Source organism: Onychomys torridus, chromosome 16 (genome assembly GCF_903995425.1).
Source record: "Onychomys torridus chromosome 16, mOncTor1.1, whole genome shotgun sequence".
NCBI lineage: Eukaryota > Metazoa > Chordata > Mammalia > Rodentia > Cricetidae > Onychomys > Onychomys torridus.
Window position 1 is genome coordinate 49,621,503 of NC_050458.1, and position 15,999 is coordinate 49,637,501.

The 15,999-nt window shown below is 54.2% G+C and overlaps 1 protein-coding gene across 2 annotated transcripts in view; it reads right to left on the bottom strand.

The window, feature by feature from the left end:
* Positions 1-13,573, bottom strand: part of Phf21b (PHD finger protein 21B) — a 70,073-nt gene extending 56,500 nt beyond the window's left edge. The window contains exons 1-2 of one of the 2 annotated variants that reach the window (XM_036208982.1): positions 13,110-13,573; positions 12,140-12,205 (exon numbers count right to left, since the gene is read on the bottom strand). In XM_036208982.1, coding sequence (XP_036064875.1) covers positions 12,140-12,205; positions 13,110-13,163 — 120 coding nt within the window. In that variant the 5' untranslated portion in view covers positions 13,164-13,573. Of the gene's footprint in view, positions 1-12,139; positions 12,206-12,390; positions 12,495-13,109 lie in introns of those variants that run through there. The other variant, XM_036208983.1, reaches the window with a different exon arrangement.
* Positions 13,574-15,999: the final 2,426 nt, after the last annotated feature.

Below are 15,999 nucleotides of genomic sequence, written 5' to 3' on the forward strand. Positions count from 1 at the left end.
GAGGCCTCTCTACAGGCTCCATCCAGCAGGAACCTCTCTGCCACGACACCCACCCCCCACTTACAGACTGCTGCTGCTGCTGCTGCTGTTCGAACAGAAGTCGCACACATCCCCACTTCCATGGCCATCTCCAAATTAGTGCGATCGCAAGAATGAAGCACAGATAACAATACTCCAGCCCAAGGCACGTTCATTGAGCATAAGAAAATCTACAAGGCAGTGTATGCCACTTGTGGGACCCTGGCTGGGCATGGACTGCACACCTTGCAGACACGGGCCACCACCCCTCTGCATGGCAACCCCAGGCCAGAGAGTCCTGGCCCCCCAGCAGCAAATTTAACTTTTTTTTAATGGAGTAAACAAAACCAAAATGAGGCAAACCTAGCCTTGGGGAAGCACGGGAGGGGCACACACACATTCTTCTCTTGAGTCACCAGGGCTGGGGCACGAGGGGGGGATAAATTACTACACAAGTCCAGCCGCACTGGGATGTAATAAAATGTGTTGCTAAGATACAAGTACCAAGGAAGTTCATTAAAGGCCGCTTTAACCCTGGCTGCCAGCCTCTTCCTCCTTCCAAGGCGGCTTATTTGGTGCTGTGTTTATAATTAGATCCACAGTACGTGAGGCCACGCTGCCCATTCACGTCCACTCAGCAGAATGCATTAATAAAATAACTCCGATATGCTGACCTGGGCCTCGGTGTTGGGGTAGAGCTGTAAGTCTGTTTCACTTAAAGAGCCCCACTCACTGATCTAAATGGCAAACACCCTTGAGGAACCTCAACGGCTCTCTGATTATGCAATCTCTCTGGTTATGCCGCGTTCAACTGCGTTGGCCTCATGGAATCTCCTACTGGGACGGCAGAATAGTTATACCTGGGAAGCCCCAGGAGCCCCCCATAAGATGCTGCCAGGAGACAAGAGGTGAAGGAGGGAAGCCACTTCTAGGCTGTGGCCCAGCCCAACGGAGCTATCAAAGGGTTGACCCAGGGGAAGAAGCCAGACCTTGTCTGAGAAAGCGGCTGCCTACCCCAGTGAGGCTCTGGATGAGGAGGGACTATGGCAGTCATCACTCAGGTGTGTCCCTTCAGGCCAGGAGTGTTTGTGTGGAAACCTGCTTCCTCTCATGCTGAGGTCTATCCTCTCCATCTGAAGTCTGGGGACCCGGGCTGCCACTGAGCCATCCGAGAACCCTGCAGGCCTAAGCATCTCTGAAGCCAGAATCTCCACGTTAGGGAGAAGCGGCTGAGTTCCAGCCTTTGGCCCTGGCCTGAGTTCCAGCCTTTTCTCCTTTAGAATGGCAGCACAAGTCCCCACCATGAGCTCTTCCAACCTTTGTGTGATTCTCAGATGGTGGTCAACCCTGACCCCAACAGAACTGAGCCCAGCATTGAGGGCCAGGGGCTGATTTATAAAGGGGGGGAACTAGTACAGCAGAGAGACACCCAACCCTACCTCATCTCTCCCGTCTACACTCGCTTGTCTTCTGGCCACACTAGCCCCTCATGGAAACACCAGGCGCGTTCTCTACCCAGAGAGAGGACAGTTGCCTACCCACCCGACTGCAGCAGGCCTTGGCTCAATGTCATCTTCTTGGTGAGAACCTCTGGACACCCTGCTTAAAGTGCCCACCCACATCATGTACCCCACATTCCTCACTTGGCCAGACTGCCTGCCACCTGCTAATTACAACATTTCACTTATTGTGTTTGACTATCACCTGCTTGGGACTGGCAGTACCTTGTCCTGTCACCATGCTGACCCAGGACTGTCCTAGACAAGCTAAATGTCACAGCGTGTTCAGGAGCCACGGCTACTGCAGCCTTCTCCCGTGAGTGTGTGCCCCTGGACACCACCCACACTCACAAAGGTTAGGGGTACCCCCAGAGAATATGCAAAAAGGGCTTAAGACATGGAGAGCCCTGTCCCCCCCCCCCCCCGGTGTCCTTCCAGTCCCCTGTGCTCAATGCTCTGAGTCACATACAGGTGAGGTCCCAGCCTCACCTTTAAGAAACCAGCTACGGGTGGCCTTCTACACACCTTTCCAAGTCCCCACATCTGCCATCACTCCTGCGGCTACAACAATCCCACACCATCATCACACCAGTGGCTAGCATGTTGCTTTTGTTTCTTCGCCAGAACAGACTCTTTGGGACCCGGGTAGAGGTGGGGGGGGGGGCAGGAAGGGGGGGGGAGGGCTGGTGTGGTGTCTGCAGTATGACAGAGGGAACTCTCACCTAGCAGCCTGCCCGGGCACACGTGTCACCTCCAAACGGCATCACTAAATCCAGGTGTGCAATGGGCCCCTGATTGCAAGGATGCTGCCTGTCACTAGGTGAGCTATAGCTCCCGGTTCTAGACCAGGGCCTCTGATATCTATTTTACATTCTGAAGTTTGTTTACATGTGCAGATTGCCTGTCTGCCTGAATGACATGAGATCACCCCCTCCCTCCTTCCTCCCCTATTCCGGCCCTGCCCCTTCCCTTTCCTGGGAGCAGAAGGCCCCCTGCAGCTTATCTCAGTGACAGTTTGCTGGGACCCCCAGGCAAAGCCACCTCAGTGCCCCCAACCCCCTAGCCGCCCTACACCCATCACCCCACCCCACCCCACCCCCGCCATCTAAGACTCTGCTACACCTGTTAAAGAGATCAGAGAGCAGGCATTATGTCCCCCACGGAATAGGTCTTGCTTGTTACCTGCTTCTAGCACCTCTATTCAGGGGGCTTACCCCCTCACAGGCCTACTCTATGCCCCAACTGCAGACTCCAAAAGGAGCAAGGAGTGTGCATGGTCGGGGCAGCAAGCAGGGACATGGGCTAAGGCAACCAACCTTCAGCTACAGTTCTGCAATGAATCCAAGCCAACAGGCTTCACACACAACTGTGTGTGTGAACATGCTGCACATATCTTACTTGTGCAGCATCTAAGAATCACTTTAGAGCCATGAGAGCACCTCCTGGGGCCCTTTCATAGTGGACCTGTGGTCAGCACACAGGGACATCCTATGCAGGACCCAAGGTCTCAAAGTGGTAGCCCCTGGGATAGGCAGCTTCCGGCAGAAATACAGAACTCTCTTCCTTTGGGTCACAAACGTGTGGGTGAAGACTGAGCCTTCCAGCTAGTTCCGGTTCCCAGACACCATCTCCAAGACCATTCTCGCCCATGACCTCAGTTTCTCCTTTGTAAAAGGATCTCCCTTTGGTATTCGCATCTGATACATTCAGTCATAACCCACTGGCCAATTCTAGGAGATGCTGGGAGACATCCTCACCTATCAAATCTTAAGTCTAGCACCCATCTCCAGCTGTGAACACACAGGAGAACAGAGACTTAGAACGTCTCTAAGTTGCTAGGCAGCTGGTGCGTGGTAGCGCACGCCTTTATTCCCAGTGCTCAGGAGAGAAAGGCAGGCAAATCTCTGAGTTCCAGGCCAGTCAGGGCTACATAGTAAGATTCTGTTTCATAAGAAAAAAGGGGGGAAGCAACCCTGAGGCTCCTGAGCCCCAAGAAAACCACATCTGCATCTGCGTTCTCTGGGCTGGTTGGCTTTCTGTCATTTGCACTATGTTAATAAAGCAATACTGAGAACAGCTCCTCCGCTCAACTGCCCTGCTGCAGCCTGGGAATCCGGCCCAGCACGCAGGCCATTGGCCCCACTGTGAGACCACTGCCTTCAGTGTGAGACCAGAGCTACTTCTTCAGACTGAGGGTCTGCCCCCCAAAAGTACAGCCCAGCTGAGAGCCAGGGCCACCTGTTGTTGGCCATCAGAAGGAACCAGAAGGGAGCTGCATTAGCAGTTTCTCCCAAACTGGAGACCCTACCCCACAATGAAAACATTCTTAAGGAAGTACATGTGTTCCTTTACAGAATAGAGGCGATTTCAAAGTTAGAAGACCTAGTCCACCTTAAAGCAGAACAGTACGTCAGCTGTCATCAAAAAGAAACACCTAAGCCCTGCAGAGAGGGGCTCAAGCCAGGGCTGCACAAATACAAAGTCTGGTGTTGGTGGCAGGCAGATGAAGGGGCTCATCAATTGGTCCAGGGTCTGCCTACTCTAGTCCAGCTGACTAGGCCTCTTGACCCGACCCTGCCCCATGTTCCCAACCTTAGGCTAGGTAGAACAGGGAGAGAATCTGCTCTGACCCCTTGAAAGTTCTAGGACTTTCTATGTCCATGGAAAAGTCCTATAGTGACCACCAGAACCGTCTCTGACTGGTGGGAGATTTTGCCCAATGCATCATCTCCGTTTGCTCTGACCTGAATTTCTCTCCAGGCTCAACACACACACACACACACACACACACACACACACACACACACAAGCATCATCTACTACTCTATGTAGTCAGCACAAGGGGTTAAGAACAGGCAGCCAGGAGCCAACACCCAGAACGTCTCTACTTAGTAGCTAAGTGACCTCCATAAGCCACTCAGCCCCACTGGGCTTCAGCTTACTCCTGAACAAAACTAAAAATACCAGCAGCCCTTCCTCAGAGAGCCAGGTAAGGGCTGAGTGAGGAGGAATGGGAGACACAAGGGGCCTTGCCACTGGTGTCCAACAGGCAAGGTGTGGATCCTGGCGACACTGTTTAAAAAAGGATATGGAAGCCCAGAGCTCACTGCACCATCTCACTTAATCGCCCGTGCCTTCGAAAAATCACTTTCTGAACCACTTCCTGTACTCTAAGGTCTGACTGGCAGTGAGCAACTGGTTTTCCACTTTCTTTCTTTTCTTTTTCTTATTTTTTTTTCCTGAGCTGAGGACCGAACCCAGGGCCTTGCGCTTGCTAGGTAGGCAAGCGCTCTACCACTGAGCTAAATCCCCAACCCCCGGTTTTCCACTTTCTTATTGAAGAGTGCAAACTTCCAACGTGAGAAACACTGTCCAGCACAGAAGAGGATCCCAAGGCTGGAGCTGATTGTATAGCTCGAGTCTGCTCACTTTGAAAACTGTGACATTGACCTTTGTTACCAGCCTATGGAAGATACGTGAGAACCTTCAGAGGTCTTTCTGTAGGACAGAGCCAGATGGGCCTCTGGGGCCCTCCCCACAGATGACCAGAGACCCTGCTCCACATTAAAAGGCTCCTCTGCCAAGGAAGGACCTCAGGCCCAGTGAGTGACACACTACCAAGAAGAGCTACAGGAGCTCCCACGTATGATGAAATAAAAAGACTGAACCCACGATTCTGTTTCCCGGAGAGACAAAGGCATCAGACAGAGAACCTGCTCCATCACAGGGTGAACCTCGTAGCCAGGAGCTCTAATGAGGCATCGAGGGATTACCAAAGTTATTATCAGCGTCATCTCACTGAAAAAAAAGAAATCCGGGCCTAATTGAAATCAACCACACAGTTCTGACGGCAGGTGCTTTGAGAGGCGAAAATATCAAAGCCAACTCTCTGGACGAAGTGAAAAGGATGCCACCATCAGCAGTCACCTGCTCCCAGGGGTGGTGAGTGATGACACCTCCCACAGAAAAGACCACAGCACACTTTCTGAGCAGTCTGTAGAAGACCTACTGGTGATTTGGGTTTCGTTCAGGAGGCCGGAAACCCCGGTCCAGCCACGAATCTCAGAGCCACAATGTCACTGGAAGTTTTCCTTGACTTTGGGGCTTTCGTGAAACTTTTCCAAGCTACTGTTTCACTTCCTCCAGATGGCCTGGTGGGGGAAGGGTCTCATTCTTGCCCTCATTACAGAAGGCAAACACACACAAAGAGGCAGAACAGCTCACCCACGGTACAGGCCCTGGGACCCGAGGATTTGGGGAGTAAGGCAAGTTTCTGAGCATCATGTCCGACCCAATGATGCTGAACATGCCCAGGAGGACAAAGATGCCACAGGCAAACAGGATGGGCAACTCCATTCTCCATGACAGCGTGTTATCTGACCTTAGAAAGTGTCACTTCTTTTAGCTGTTCAGCAGAGGTGGTTGGCTAGCCCCCACCTGACCCAAGATCTAAGAACAACACCCTGAGTGAGAATCAGGTAGGGAGGCATTCACTGGGAGCTCGTGTGATGGCCTCTTTAGGCACAGGCAGTTCCGCAAGGCCATGTCGTACTTGTAGTGTCTCCAGCTTCTCTGCCAAGGCCAATTCAGCCATCCCTCAACCCGAGAGCGCTCACCGCTTCCTCAGCCGCTGAGAACTAAGTGCTGTGAACCTCACGGGGCCTCCAGGAACAGATAGACACATCTTCCCTTTCCAGCTGTATGAGAATGTTCATCAGCACAGACCACATAGAAGTCCTCCACATCCCCAGCACTGGGCAGGAGCCCTTCACACACCTGTGGGACTAATTAATGTTTGCAGCAGAGGTTCTTGAGGCTCTTGCCAACAATGAGACCCAAGTTCAGGAACAAGGAGACTAGTGTGTTCATTGTGTCAGAGAAAGGCATTTATCTACATTGTGTGTGTGTGTGTGTGTGTGTGTGTGTGTGTGTGTGTGTGTACACTTAGACCCATACAGAACACCACAGCTGAGCATGCCCCAGGACTCACATTGATAGGGCCCCTAAGGTAGGATGGGCAACTTAGAGTTAGAAGATGACTTTTAAAGTATTTAGATCTGTTCTTCTATTTTCCCAACGAGCACCAGCTGCTCTCATAGCAAAAAACTTCTTTTAGAGTTCTTCGTGAGTGTGGCATTGTGCCCCTGTGGTCCCGGCACCCGGGGATACAGTGCGGGGTGGGGGGAGGAGGGGGGGGGCTAAGCGTTTGAGGCCAGCCAGGGCTATATAGTTAGATCTTTTAGAAACATAAAAAGCAAGTGGAAATTCTCCTTTATCCCTGAAATGCTACTTCAGAGCATGAGAACGGCAATTGTTTCCCTGATCACAAAGACTCGTGGGGCTAGAGAGCTGGCTCAGCAATCAGGAATGCTTGCTTCTCTTCCTGAGGACCTGGGTTCAACCCAAGTTCCCTGCAACTCCAGCTGCAGGGGATCCAATGTCCTCTTCTGGCCTCAACAGGCACCTACACACATCTCCCCCTCTTCCTCTCCCTCTCCCTCCCCCCCCTCTCTCTCACACACACACATACACACATACACACACGGGGGGGGGGGGGGGGGGGACGGGACACACACAACACACAGATGGGGAGGACACAGAGAGAAAGAGGCTCAAGAGCTGGCTCAGCGGTTAAGAGCACTTGCTGCTCTTCCAAAGAACCTGGGCTCAGATTTCAGCAGCCTTCTTGGGCAGCTCAAGCTCACAACAACCACCTGTAACTCACCTCCACCCCCCCCCCCCCCCCCCCGCCAACACACACACACACACACACACACACACACACACACACACACACACACGGGTTTAACTGCCAGGATGCCTACCAGCATCCCTACCTCCTACTTGCAAGTTTTACTCAGGCCTTGCCACATCTGAGTTCTGAGGACACAGGCACCCTCCCTCCTCCAGGTCACTTGTCTTCCAACTCACCACATGACCTTACAGCACCTTCCAGAAAGTTCCTTGAAACTCAGCCATCCACACCCACACCATCAGGCCTCCAGGGCGTGAGTCTCCCTCTTTTTTAGGACCACTCACTTCTAAGACATACTTTTAAAATCTACTATTCAGTGTGTGTTCACCCCTGGAACCATCAGATCATCACTGCTAATCCCCACGTCCTCCCTACCCTGAGAACAAACATAGGGGAGTGATCCTTCCCCGTGGAGCTTACAGTTCAACAAAGAAAACAATGCAGGATGAAGACAATGGACGTTCAGTCCTCCCCAAAGGCTTGGGGTACAGGGAAGTTGCTAAAGAGCATCCAAAATGTCCTGTGCCAAGTTGGGAGAGCTGGAGGAAGTAGACAACCCCAGCAGAGAATGAACAGCAGGGGGCACCCTAGGGTTCCCTTCAGGAGCCAAAGCAACCCACTGAAGGTTGTGAGGCCCAGATCACAGCCCCAGTTATGTATGTCGCCACGATGAAGAACACGATGGAGGGACCAGAGAGATTCCTGCTAAAGGGTAGGACACACTCGCATACCCCCCAACAGCTGAACAGTTAAGCAAAGGTGCTGTATCCACTCACAGGTTACTCAAATGTCAGGGGAATGAGGAACCAATAACACATCCAACACGGAGGCAAGAGAAAGCAACCAAGCACAAGAACACACAAAGCCGGCATAGTTAGAACTGCATTCATATGAAAGTCCCAAACAGGCAACTCTCAGACAGAAAGCAGGTGCAAGGCCAAGAGGAAGCCAGTGCCTAGCCTCCGGGTGATGAAAATGTTCTCAAATGGTTGCTAGCAATGGCCTGAGACGTAGGAAAAACATCAAACTCCCTGTGGGTGACTAGGATGCTGGCATTGTGTCTCCATAACTCAGAAGCAGAAAGGGCTTCTGAAGTCTTCCAGGAGAGGACAGCACTGAGCAGGTCCAGGGTGGTAGAGAGCAGGAGAAAGCAGCCCCCCGTGGAGGACTCACGTGGAGGACTCACGTGGAAGCATGTGTCCAAACACTTGCAGGGCCTGCTGTCCAGTCCCAAGCACTTCCCTCAGTATAAAACACGAAGCCGTTCTCATTGGTGTCTTCTCTTTAACGCATAACCATCCTGTTTCAAAATAGACTGGCATTGTTGCTTGGGAAGAAGACTGATGTTTACCTTCCCAGAGCAAAAAGCTCAGAAGACAGCCTTGCACACTGGTCTTGAGGTGGGTGCTCTCAGAATAAACCAGCACACAGATTCCGGTGTCGCGTTCTCTGGTGTGTGACCTAGAGAGTGAATCGTACTGAAGACATGATTCAGGGCCCGTGAGCACCTGATACATAATCCCTTTCAAGAAGACAGATTTTTTTTTTTTTATTGCCAAGCTTGAGGACAGCCCCTTGGAATCCAAGTCCATAAAATCGACAGACCAGGTGATGCCCCAGACTCCAAGTTCACCTCCAGGATCTCTCTGGCCAGGCCACACCAGCTCCAACTGCAATTCAGACAGAGCCCCTCCTAACTCTGCTCCCACCAGATTGGAGGAAGTCAGGTCAGGTGAGGCCACCGTGAGCAGAGAACTCCAAAGGAGGGGGAAGAGGCTCTGATATTTATGACATGCCCGTTATTTAGACAAACTGCTTCTTCTGCTTGACAATGAAGATTAAAATGTTACTGTATCTCAGGACGTGCTGCAAATTCTCAGAGTAAAACCACCGTGGAGGCTGATAGAGGCGCTTCACACAGCACGTCTTAAGTCCATTCTCCCCCAGTTCCAAGATCCTCATGGCAGACTGTCTGTTCTTTGGGTTCACCATGTCCCTTCACTTCTTCTGGGGGTGGGGGGGAGGAAATATGTCCTCCCCTTGCAAAACACAAGGTGCATAGTAGGTGCTTATACTTAGCCCAAGGCCCCCAGTGATGGGAAACTGTACAAAGAATTTCTCTCCCTTCCTCTGACCAAGCTACTTCTAGAAGTTCTTTCAATATGTCTCTATTTCTCAAAGAAAATGAAAAGCAGAACAACATATCCCAGTACCAAGGGCACTAGTGGGTAATTGCAGGTGAGGCACTGTTGAACATTACCCTACAGCTACTGTGTGTCCAATGCAGGAAGGTAATCCGCCGGTCTCTTCCTCTTACAATGTAGTTTATCACCTGCCTGTGATCTTTTAATTCAAACTAAACCTTTTTTATTTCATATCCCAAGGGGCCGGCAACAGGAAAACATCGGGGGGGGGGGTTGGAAAGGCTAAACATTTTCTCCTCAAGTAACTCTAAAGAGAGATTGTGCTTTTAATACTTCCTTGAATTAAATTACACATTATACTACACCTGACTTACACAAAATGTTCATCCTCACTCCTGCACCGCAGCTCCTCCTGGGCAAGTTTTGTGGTGTCCAAGCCAACCGTTCACAACTCTGACTAGGTTTTGGAGTCCCCTCTGACCTTGTAAATCCAGCTGCCCCCAGCCAAACTGTCAATCACCACCCAAATCCCCGAGAGAGGACGGTAGAGGACGGTTAAAACCAGCAGCTCATCGCATAGGTGAACTCTGAGAGCCCGCTGCATCCAGTGTGGGAGAGACAAGCAACTCTATTAGCAATGCTGAACCAGGCTGGGGAGGGGGGCTCCTCTCCCTCTTTTTATGAGCCCTTGTTATATAAAGGCCACAAAGAGAAACAGGAAAGCAGACTTGCGGTCACAAACACAAGTTCCGATGGCCAGGCCAAACCCTGGCTGCCTACCAGATGTTATTTTTAGGCATCTAAACGAGAAACGTTTTTAAAAGGCCAGAGAACAAAAGTTTTCTGGCTTCCTTTCTTTCTTTTAAAGCACTCACACAAAAAAGATGGAGGCACTGTTCCTTTGCAGGCAATACTTCCGAAGAATTCAAATCTAAAGGCAAAGACGTCCTAGGGGTAGGAAGGTTCCTTCTCCCAACGGCAACCTCTACCTTCAAACAGGATTTTCAAAGGTTTCCTTTGTAGCCTTATCTAAATTCCAGCATGTAGGATAATAAATAGCTACTCATTTACTGTCATAAAAATTTAAACAGCGCCTGAAAGAGTTGCCACAATACAGAAGAAACGATCGCGGGGAATCTCGGAGAGACCCACTCCAGACAGTCAAACTACTGCCTCGAAGCGCCCACATAAAGAGACATTGTTGCGAAGAGAGGCTCCCAGCACTGGCTTTCGCTTTTAAATCTTCCACTCCGAGTCCAAGACTCCACAACTTCACGTTTTACCCAGGCGATCACTCTGTTCTGGGTTTGTTGTTAAGATCTTTTTTTTTTGTAAGTATGTGGTTTGATTCTACACAGTGATTAAACATCTTTGTGCTCTGCGAGGAAGGGTCTTCCAACCCCTCCCCCTCCAAAAATGGCATCGAAGCAATCAAAATGGTAATGCCGGGCCTGGGTCCCCTCCCCCCGCGAACTCCCCGACTTCGCCGGGGCCGCGCACAGGCCCCCCTCCGGCGGGAATGGAAGCTTCCACTCGCGGACGGGGGCGCGCAGCCGAGGGGTGCTGGGGCCCGGCTCCGACAGAAAGGGGCAAATGCCTGACTGCCCAGCCTACTGGTCCAGCCGGGCGCCCCCTCCCACCACTTTGTAACTTTAAAGACTCGGCTTGGAGCACAGGCCTGCGAGCCAATGCGTCTTCCCGGGGGACTGCGAAAGCCCAGCCGCTGGGGAGGGGGGGAACCCCATGGGCTGGGGGAGGGGAACCGGCCGGGCGAGAGTCCCCAGGCTGCCCTAGTCCGGGTCGGGCAGCGGCATTCCGAAGGAAGCGAGAGCAATGCCAGGGCGCGGGCGGCGCGAGGGGGGAGGGAGGGGCGCGCCCCCGCCTGCCGCCTCGGAGACCCGGGTGCACGATTGGCTGTACCGCTCAAAGTTCTCGGCCGGCGGCGCGCAGGGGGCGGGGGCGCGCGCGGAGGGGGAGGGGCGCGGGGGCGCGCGGCCGGCCGGGCTCCGGCGGCGGCATCTGTTCGTGGTGCTGAAACCTGGAGCGCTGAGCTCAGCGCAACTAACTCACAATGGACAACTTTTCCTCGCCGAGGGGGCGGCGGGCTCACACCCCCATGGCTGGAGCTCCTGGCGGGTCTCCATATCCCCTTTCAGGCATAGACACCCAAGTTGGGGCAGAACCGGGGGGTCCTGGGGGCGCCTTTCTTTTGTTCCCCGGGAGCTGGCCTCAGGTTCTGAGAATAAAAAGTGAGGCTGGCGGGATGGCATGGCAGGGAGGGGGCCGGCTAGGAGAAAGATCACCGAACCAGGTCGGCCGTGCCACGCGGAAATGGCTTCCAAGGAGTTTGGGGTGCAGGCCCAAAATTGCCGCCCCCTTGCGCCTCCCTCCCTCCGCAGCAGGGATCGGGGGGATGCCGAGGCTGGGGAATGTCCACGTTCCCAAAACATGTCCACCGCTCAAGATGGACGCCGGGCAGCCGGCGCCTCGGAGGTACGGCGCGGATCTTTGGGCGGCCGCCGGAGCCTCGCGCTCCCCTCTGCCGCCACTAACCAGCTCTTTCTATCAAGAAAGGGAGGACAGCAACTTTGAGGAATGCAGCCAGACCCCCGCGGGAGTCGGCGCGTGTGGCGCCTGCATGGGCACTTTTTAGGGTGCTGCCAAAGTGCCTGGCGACCCTCCCAGGGCCCCGGTCCTCGGTGGAGGTCAGGCCCCCTCCTTACTTGTTTGTCGCTGAGCGCTGCGATCCGTGGCTGCCTTTCGTGGAGCTGCTTCTTGAGGTCGCCGTTCTACAGAGACACAGAGGAGCGGGCTCAGTCTGGTCGCCCGGGGTTGGGGGGTGGTAGATGAGCCACGATCCCTGCATCCCCACCACCCAATGCCAGGCGGGCCAGGCCAGCCGCAGCGCGCCCCAAGTTTCCGGGGCCGCGTCCAGCACACGGACGACCGTGCAATGTCGTGCAGAGCCGCTTACCTGTGGCTGCCGCCTCATTGGGGCAGCTCCCGGGGCGGGGCGGGGGCCGAGGCCACCCGGCGGCGCGCCCCGAGCCGTGCAAGTTTGCAGGCCGGGGTGCGGGTGCGAGTGAGTGTGAGAGTGTGTGCCGGGGGAGGGGGGACGAACAAAGAGCCAAGTAAACACGGCGAGTCCGTGTCGAGCAAAGCTCATAAATATTCAAGTCGCGTCCTAATCTCCCCAACACACACACACACACACACACACACACACACACACACACACACACACGCGAACGCCGCAATACCGCTCGGGCACCGGCCGCCACGGCACCGCTTGCCTGAGTCACAATCGCCAAAACTACTTTTGCTAACAGTGCGGGTCGGTGCCGGGTTGGGCCCGGCGCAAGAGACAGGGAGCGGGCCTGTTCTTGCGCCCCGTTCCCAGGACAGCTCTAGGAGAGTCCCCTTTCCCGGTACCCGAGTTGTGCAAACCCGGAGGCGACAGAGAAGACGCCGGGCTGGGGTCCCACGCGTCCTGGACCTGCAAATAGTGCAGGATCGCCCAGAAGCGAGGGGGACTGGGAAAGCTAAGGGACATGGACCCGGGACATGCTCCAGAAGGGGCCTGCTCCCAGCCACCCCTGTGACCAAGAAGAGTTCGATACAGAACTCTGGTCCCTCCAGCCTCTATTCCCCAGGCACTACTCCTCTCCAGTCCAGGTTCCCCGGACCACCTACCTGGTGGCGCGCGAGTTCCACCGCGAGCGCCTCGGACCGGCTTTGCAGCTCCATCGCCGCAACTTGGGCAGCACTTTGAGCTCACTTTGGCCCGAGCTCGCGGGAAGTTGTGCTGCTCTGCGGGGACCAGACCGGGAGAGCTCGGGTCCGACGTCCCGGCACTAGGGGACACTAGTCCCCTCCTGCAGCGCCGACAGGAAAGGGGACTGACGAGGGGAAAGAAAGGCGAGCTGGCGTCCAACTCTTCCGGCTGCCGCTAAGTTGCGCCGGGTGCCCGGGCTGCCTGCGCCGCCCGGCGCATGGCCCCCCGGCGCCGGGAGCCCCGCGCAGCCCCCCAGCGCGCGCCCTGCCGCCACCCGCTCCAGCTGACCGCTGGCAGGGACTATATTTCCTCCGGCGCGCGCGCCTGGATCTCGCTGGGGCCGCGGCAAAGTTGTGCCTCGGCACGATGCTAATTCGGCAGTGCCCGGATGGAGCGGGCCGGGGCGGCAGGGGGCGGTGCCGGGAACCCGCCGCCCGGCCGGCCCCGCCCCGCCCGCGCCTGCGCACTGCTTGCGGCCCGGCGACGGAGCTCCGGGAACAAAAGTGGCGGCTGAGCGAAGCGCGAAGTCGCGGCTCTCAAAGCGGGGCGCCCGCGCGATCTACTCGGTGCGCAGCCAAGAGCTCGGAGAACCGGGCATGCTCTCGCGGTCCCACTCCGAGGGCGACACTTCCCGCCTCAAGCTGAGATGTCACCCTCCTGCTTCTTGCACCTCCTGCCTCCTCCGCTTTCCCTCCTCGCCTCGCTCTCCGGTTTCATTGAAATCACCCCGGTCCTCTCCCGCCTGCGCGCCCAGCGCTGCAACACGGAATACTAAATCAGTCCTGTCGCCGGAGTCCCAGCGCCTGATGGCCGCCGTGGTGTTTAAACACTATGAAAACTGATCTCTTGACTATTCCTTTAATGATTTTTTTTTTTTTACCACTCACAATTAAACTCTCAACAGATGTCACTAGACTTTTATTTTTCCCAGACAGTTGTTAAAAATCGTAAACACGCTGGGTCAGTGTGACATAAAACAGTCATAACTACAGCCGCGGAGATGGCGTTTCAGAACTCCCAGTCCCGGAGCCGGGGTCTACGTCTCGGAGTGGAGATTACGGCGGCGGAGTTTCCTGTCCTCATCAATTATTGTCGCGAGCTTTGTGCCCTGATGGGCGCTAGCACACTAGTGTGTTGCAAAGAGGCAGGGAGAAAGGGGGCCTCCGTGTCAGAGTAAATGTGAATTGATAGCCATGCATAACTGACTCTTTCCATAGGTCACGAGGAAGGAAGGAAAGAAGGGAGGGAGGGAGGGAGGGAGGGAGGGAGGGAGGGAGGGAGGGAGGGAGGGGGAAAAAAACAAGCTCACAAGCTCACCCAGTGAGAAATGTCCCTTCAACGGATGCCAACACTCTACACATTTCCTTTACCCCTCAAGCAGAAACAGCCTCTCTCTCTCTCTCTCTCTCTCTCTCTCTCCTCCCTCCCTCCCTCCCCCTCCCTCTTTCCCTCCCCCCTCCCTCTCTCTTACACACACACAGACCAGAACACCGATGTTGTTAAGGCCATATGCATTATCGGTCACAGATGGCCAAGATGAGCTAGACTAGTTCCTCCCACTTCTGGGTTAGACACAGTTCAAGACAATGTTTCCCACTCCTTCATGTTTTTCTTTTGCAGTTGTTGGTACTGGGGATCTAGCTCACATACTCAAGCATATTAGGCAAGCCTCTGTCACTAAGCCACACTCCCAGCTCTGCTCATGACTTTTGCTGGGCAGGACAACAGCCTGGTCAAAAACTGGTGTTTGGAGGGCCAGGGAGGGCATATGCTGGCCAAGAGGCTCCCTCCTATGATGTCTGTAGATGTCATTAGCTTTCAATGAAAGCCTAGGGTTATCTTATTGGCCATGTGGTCCTTACATCAACAGCAGACATTCTGGTCCTCTAGCTAGCACAGACTCTGGCAGTTGCCCTCTGAAGAAGTGCAGCTTGGATGGTGGTGGTCCAGGATGGTTTGTAGTTTTGCCCACTGTCCATTGACTCAGGTTTCAATAATGATCAACACGTCACCTACTTCCTGTGTCAGCAGCACAGGCCATGGCGTGGGAGCTCTCTGACTGTGCAGGAAAGGCAAAGTGAACAACCAAGGACCAAATGCAAGGCCTGGCCTATGCTGAACAAGTACCTTACCACTGAGTCACATCCCCAGCCACCTGCTTTTGGAGACTCGGAACTCGTGATCTGCCTGCCTCAGCCTCCTGAGCAGCTGGGAGCAGATGTTCTCAGAAGCAAACATGGAGGGTGTCCTGAGCCCCTGCAGGCTTCTGCACACCAGGTCTCCCTCTCTTTGCCTGAAACATGTTCCCCTCTAGAACACTCTTATCATTGTACCTTTCCCAAATTCTTTTCTCCAAGATTCACTTCAAATGTCCTTTCTGGGACACCCTCCACTAATTTCCACAAGAAAACTCCTTATCACCCGCTCTGGAGGTCTACCAAGCAGTGCTTACTCATGGGGAGTACTGGGGGCTGAGGCCCGAGTCTACCCTGAACAGCGACAGACAAGTTTCTCTATACCTCCCAACCCCACTTCTATGCAAGATGGAGATGCATCACACCAGACACAGGTACTCCAGACGCCCTCAGCTCCTTGCCCACTCCTCACCACCTTGACTTGCTCAGTAGAGATTACTGTCCATTGCTAGCTCTATTTGTCTCCAGCCTGGCCTTGGCAGCAAGCCTGCCAGAAAGGAGCCATATTAGCTACTTTTCTGCCACTGTGATAAAACACGATTACAAAGGCAACTTATAGAACTATGAACATAGCTGGGCTTCCTTTTCCGGAGGGATAAGAGTCCATCGTGAC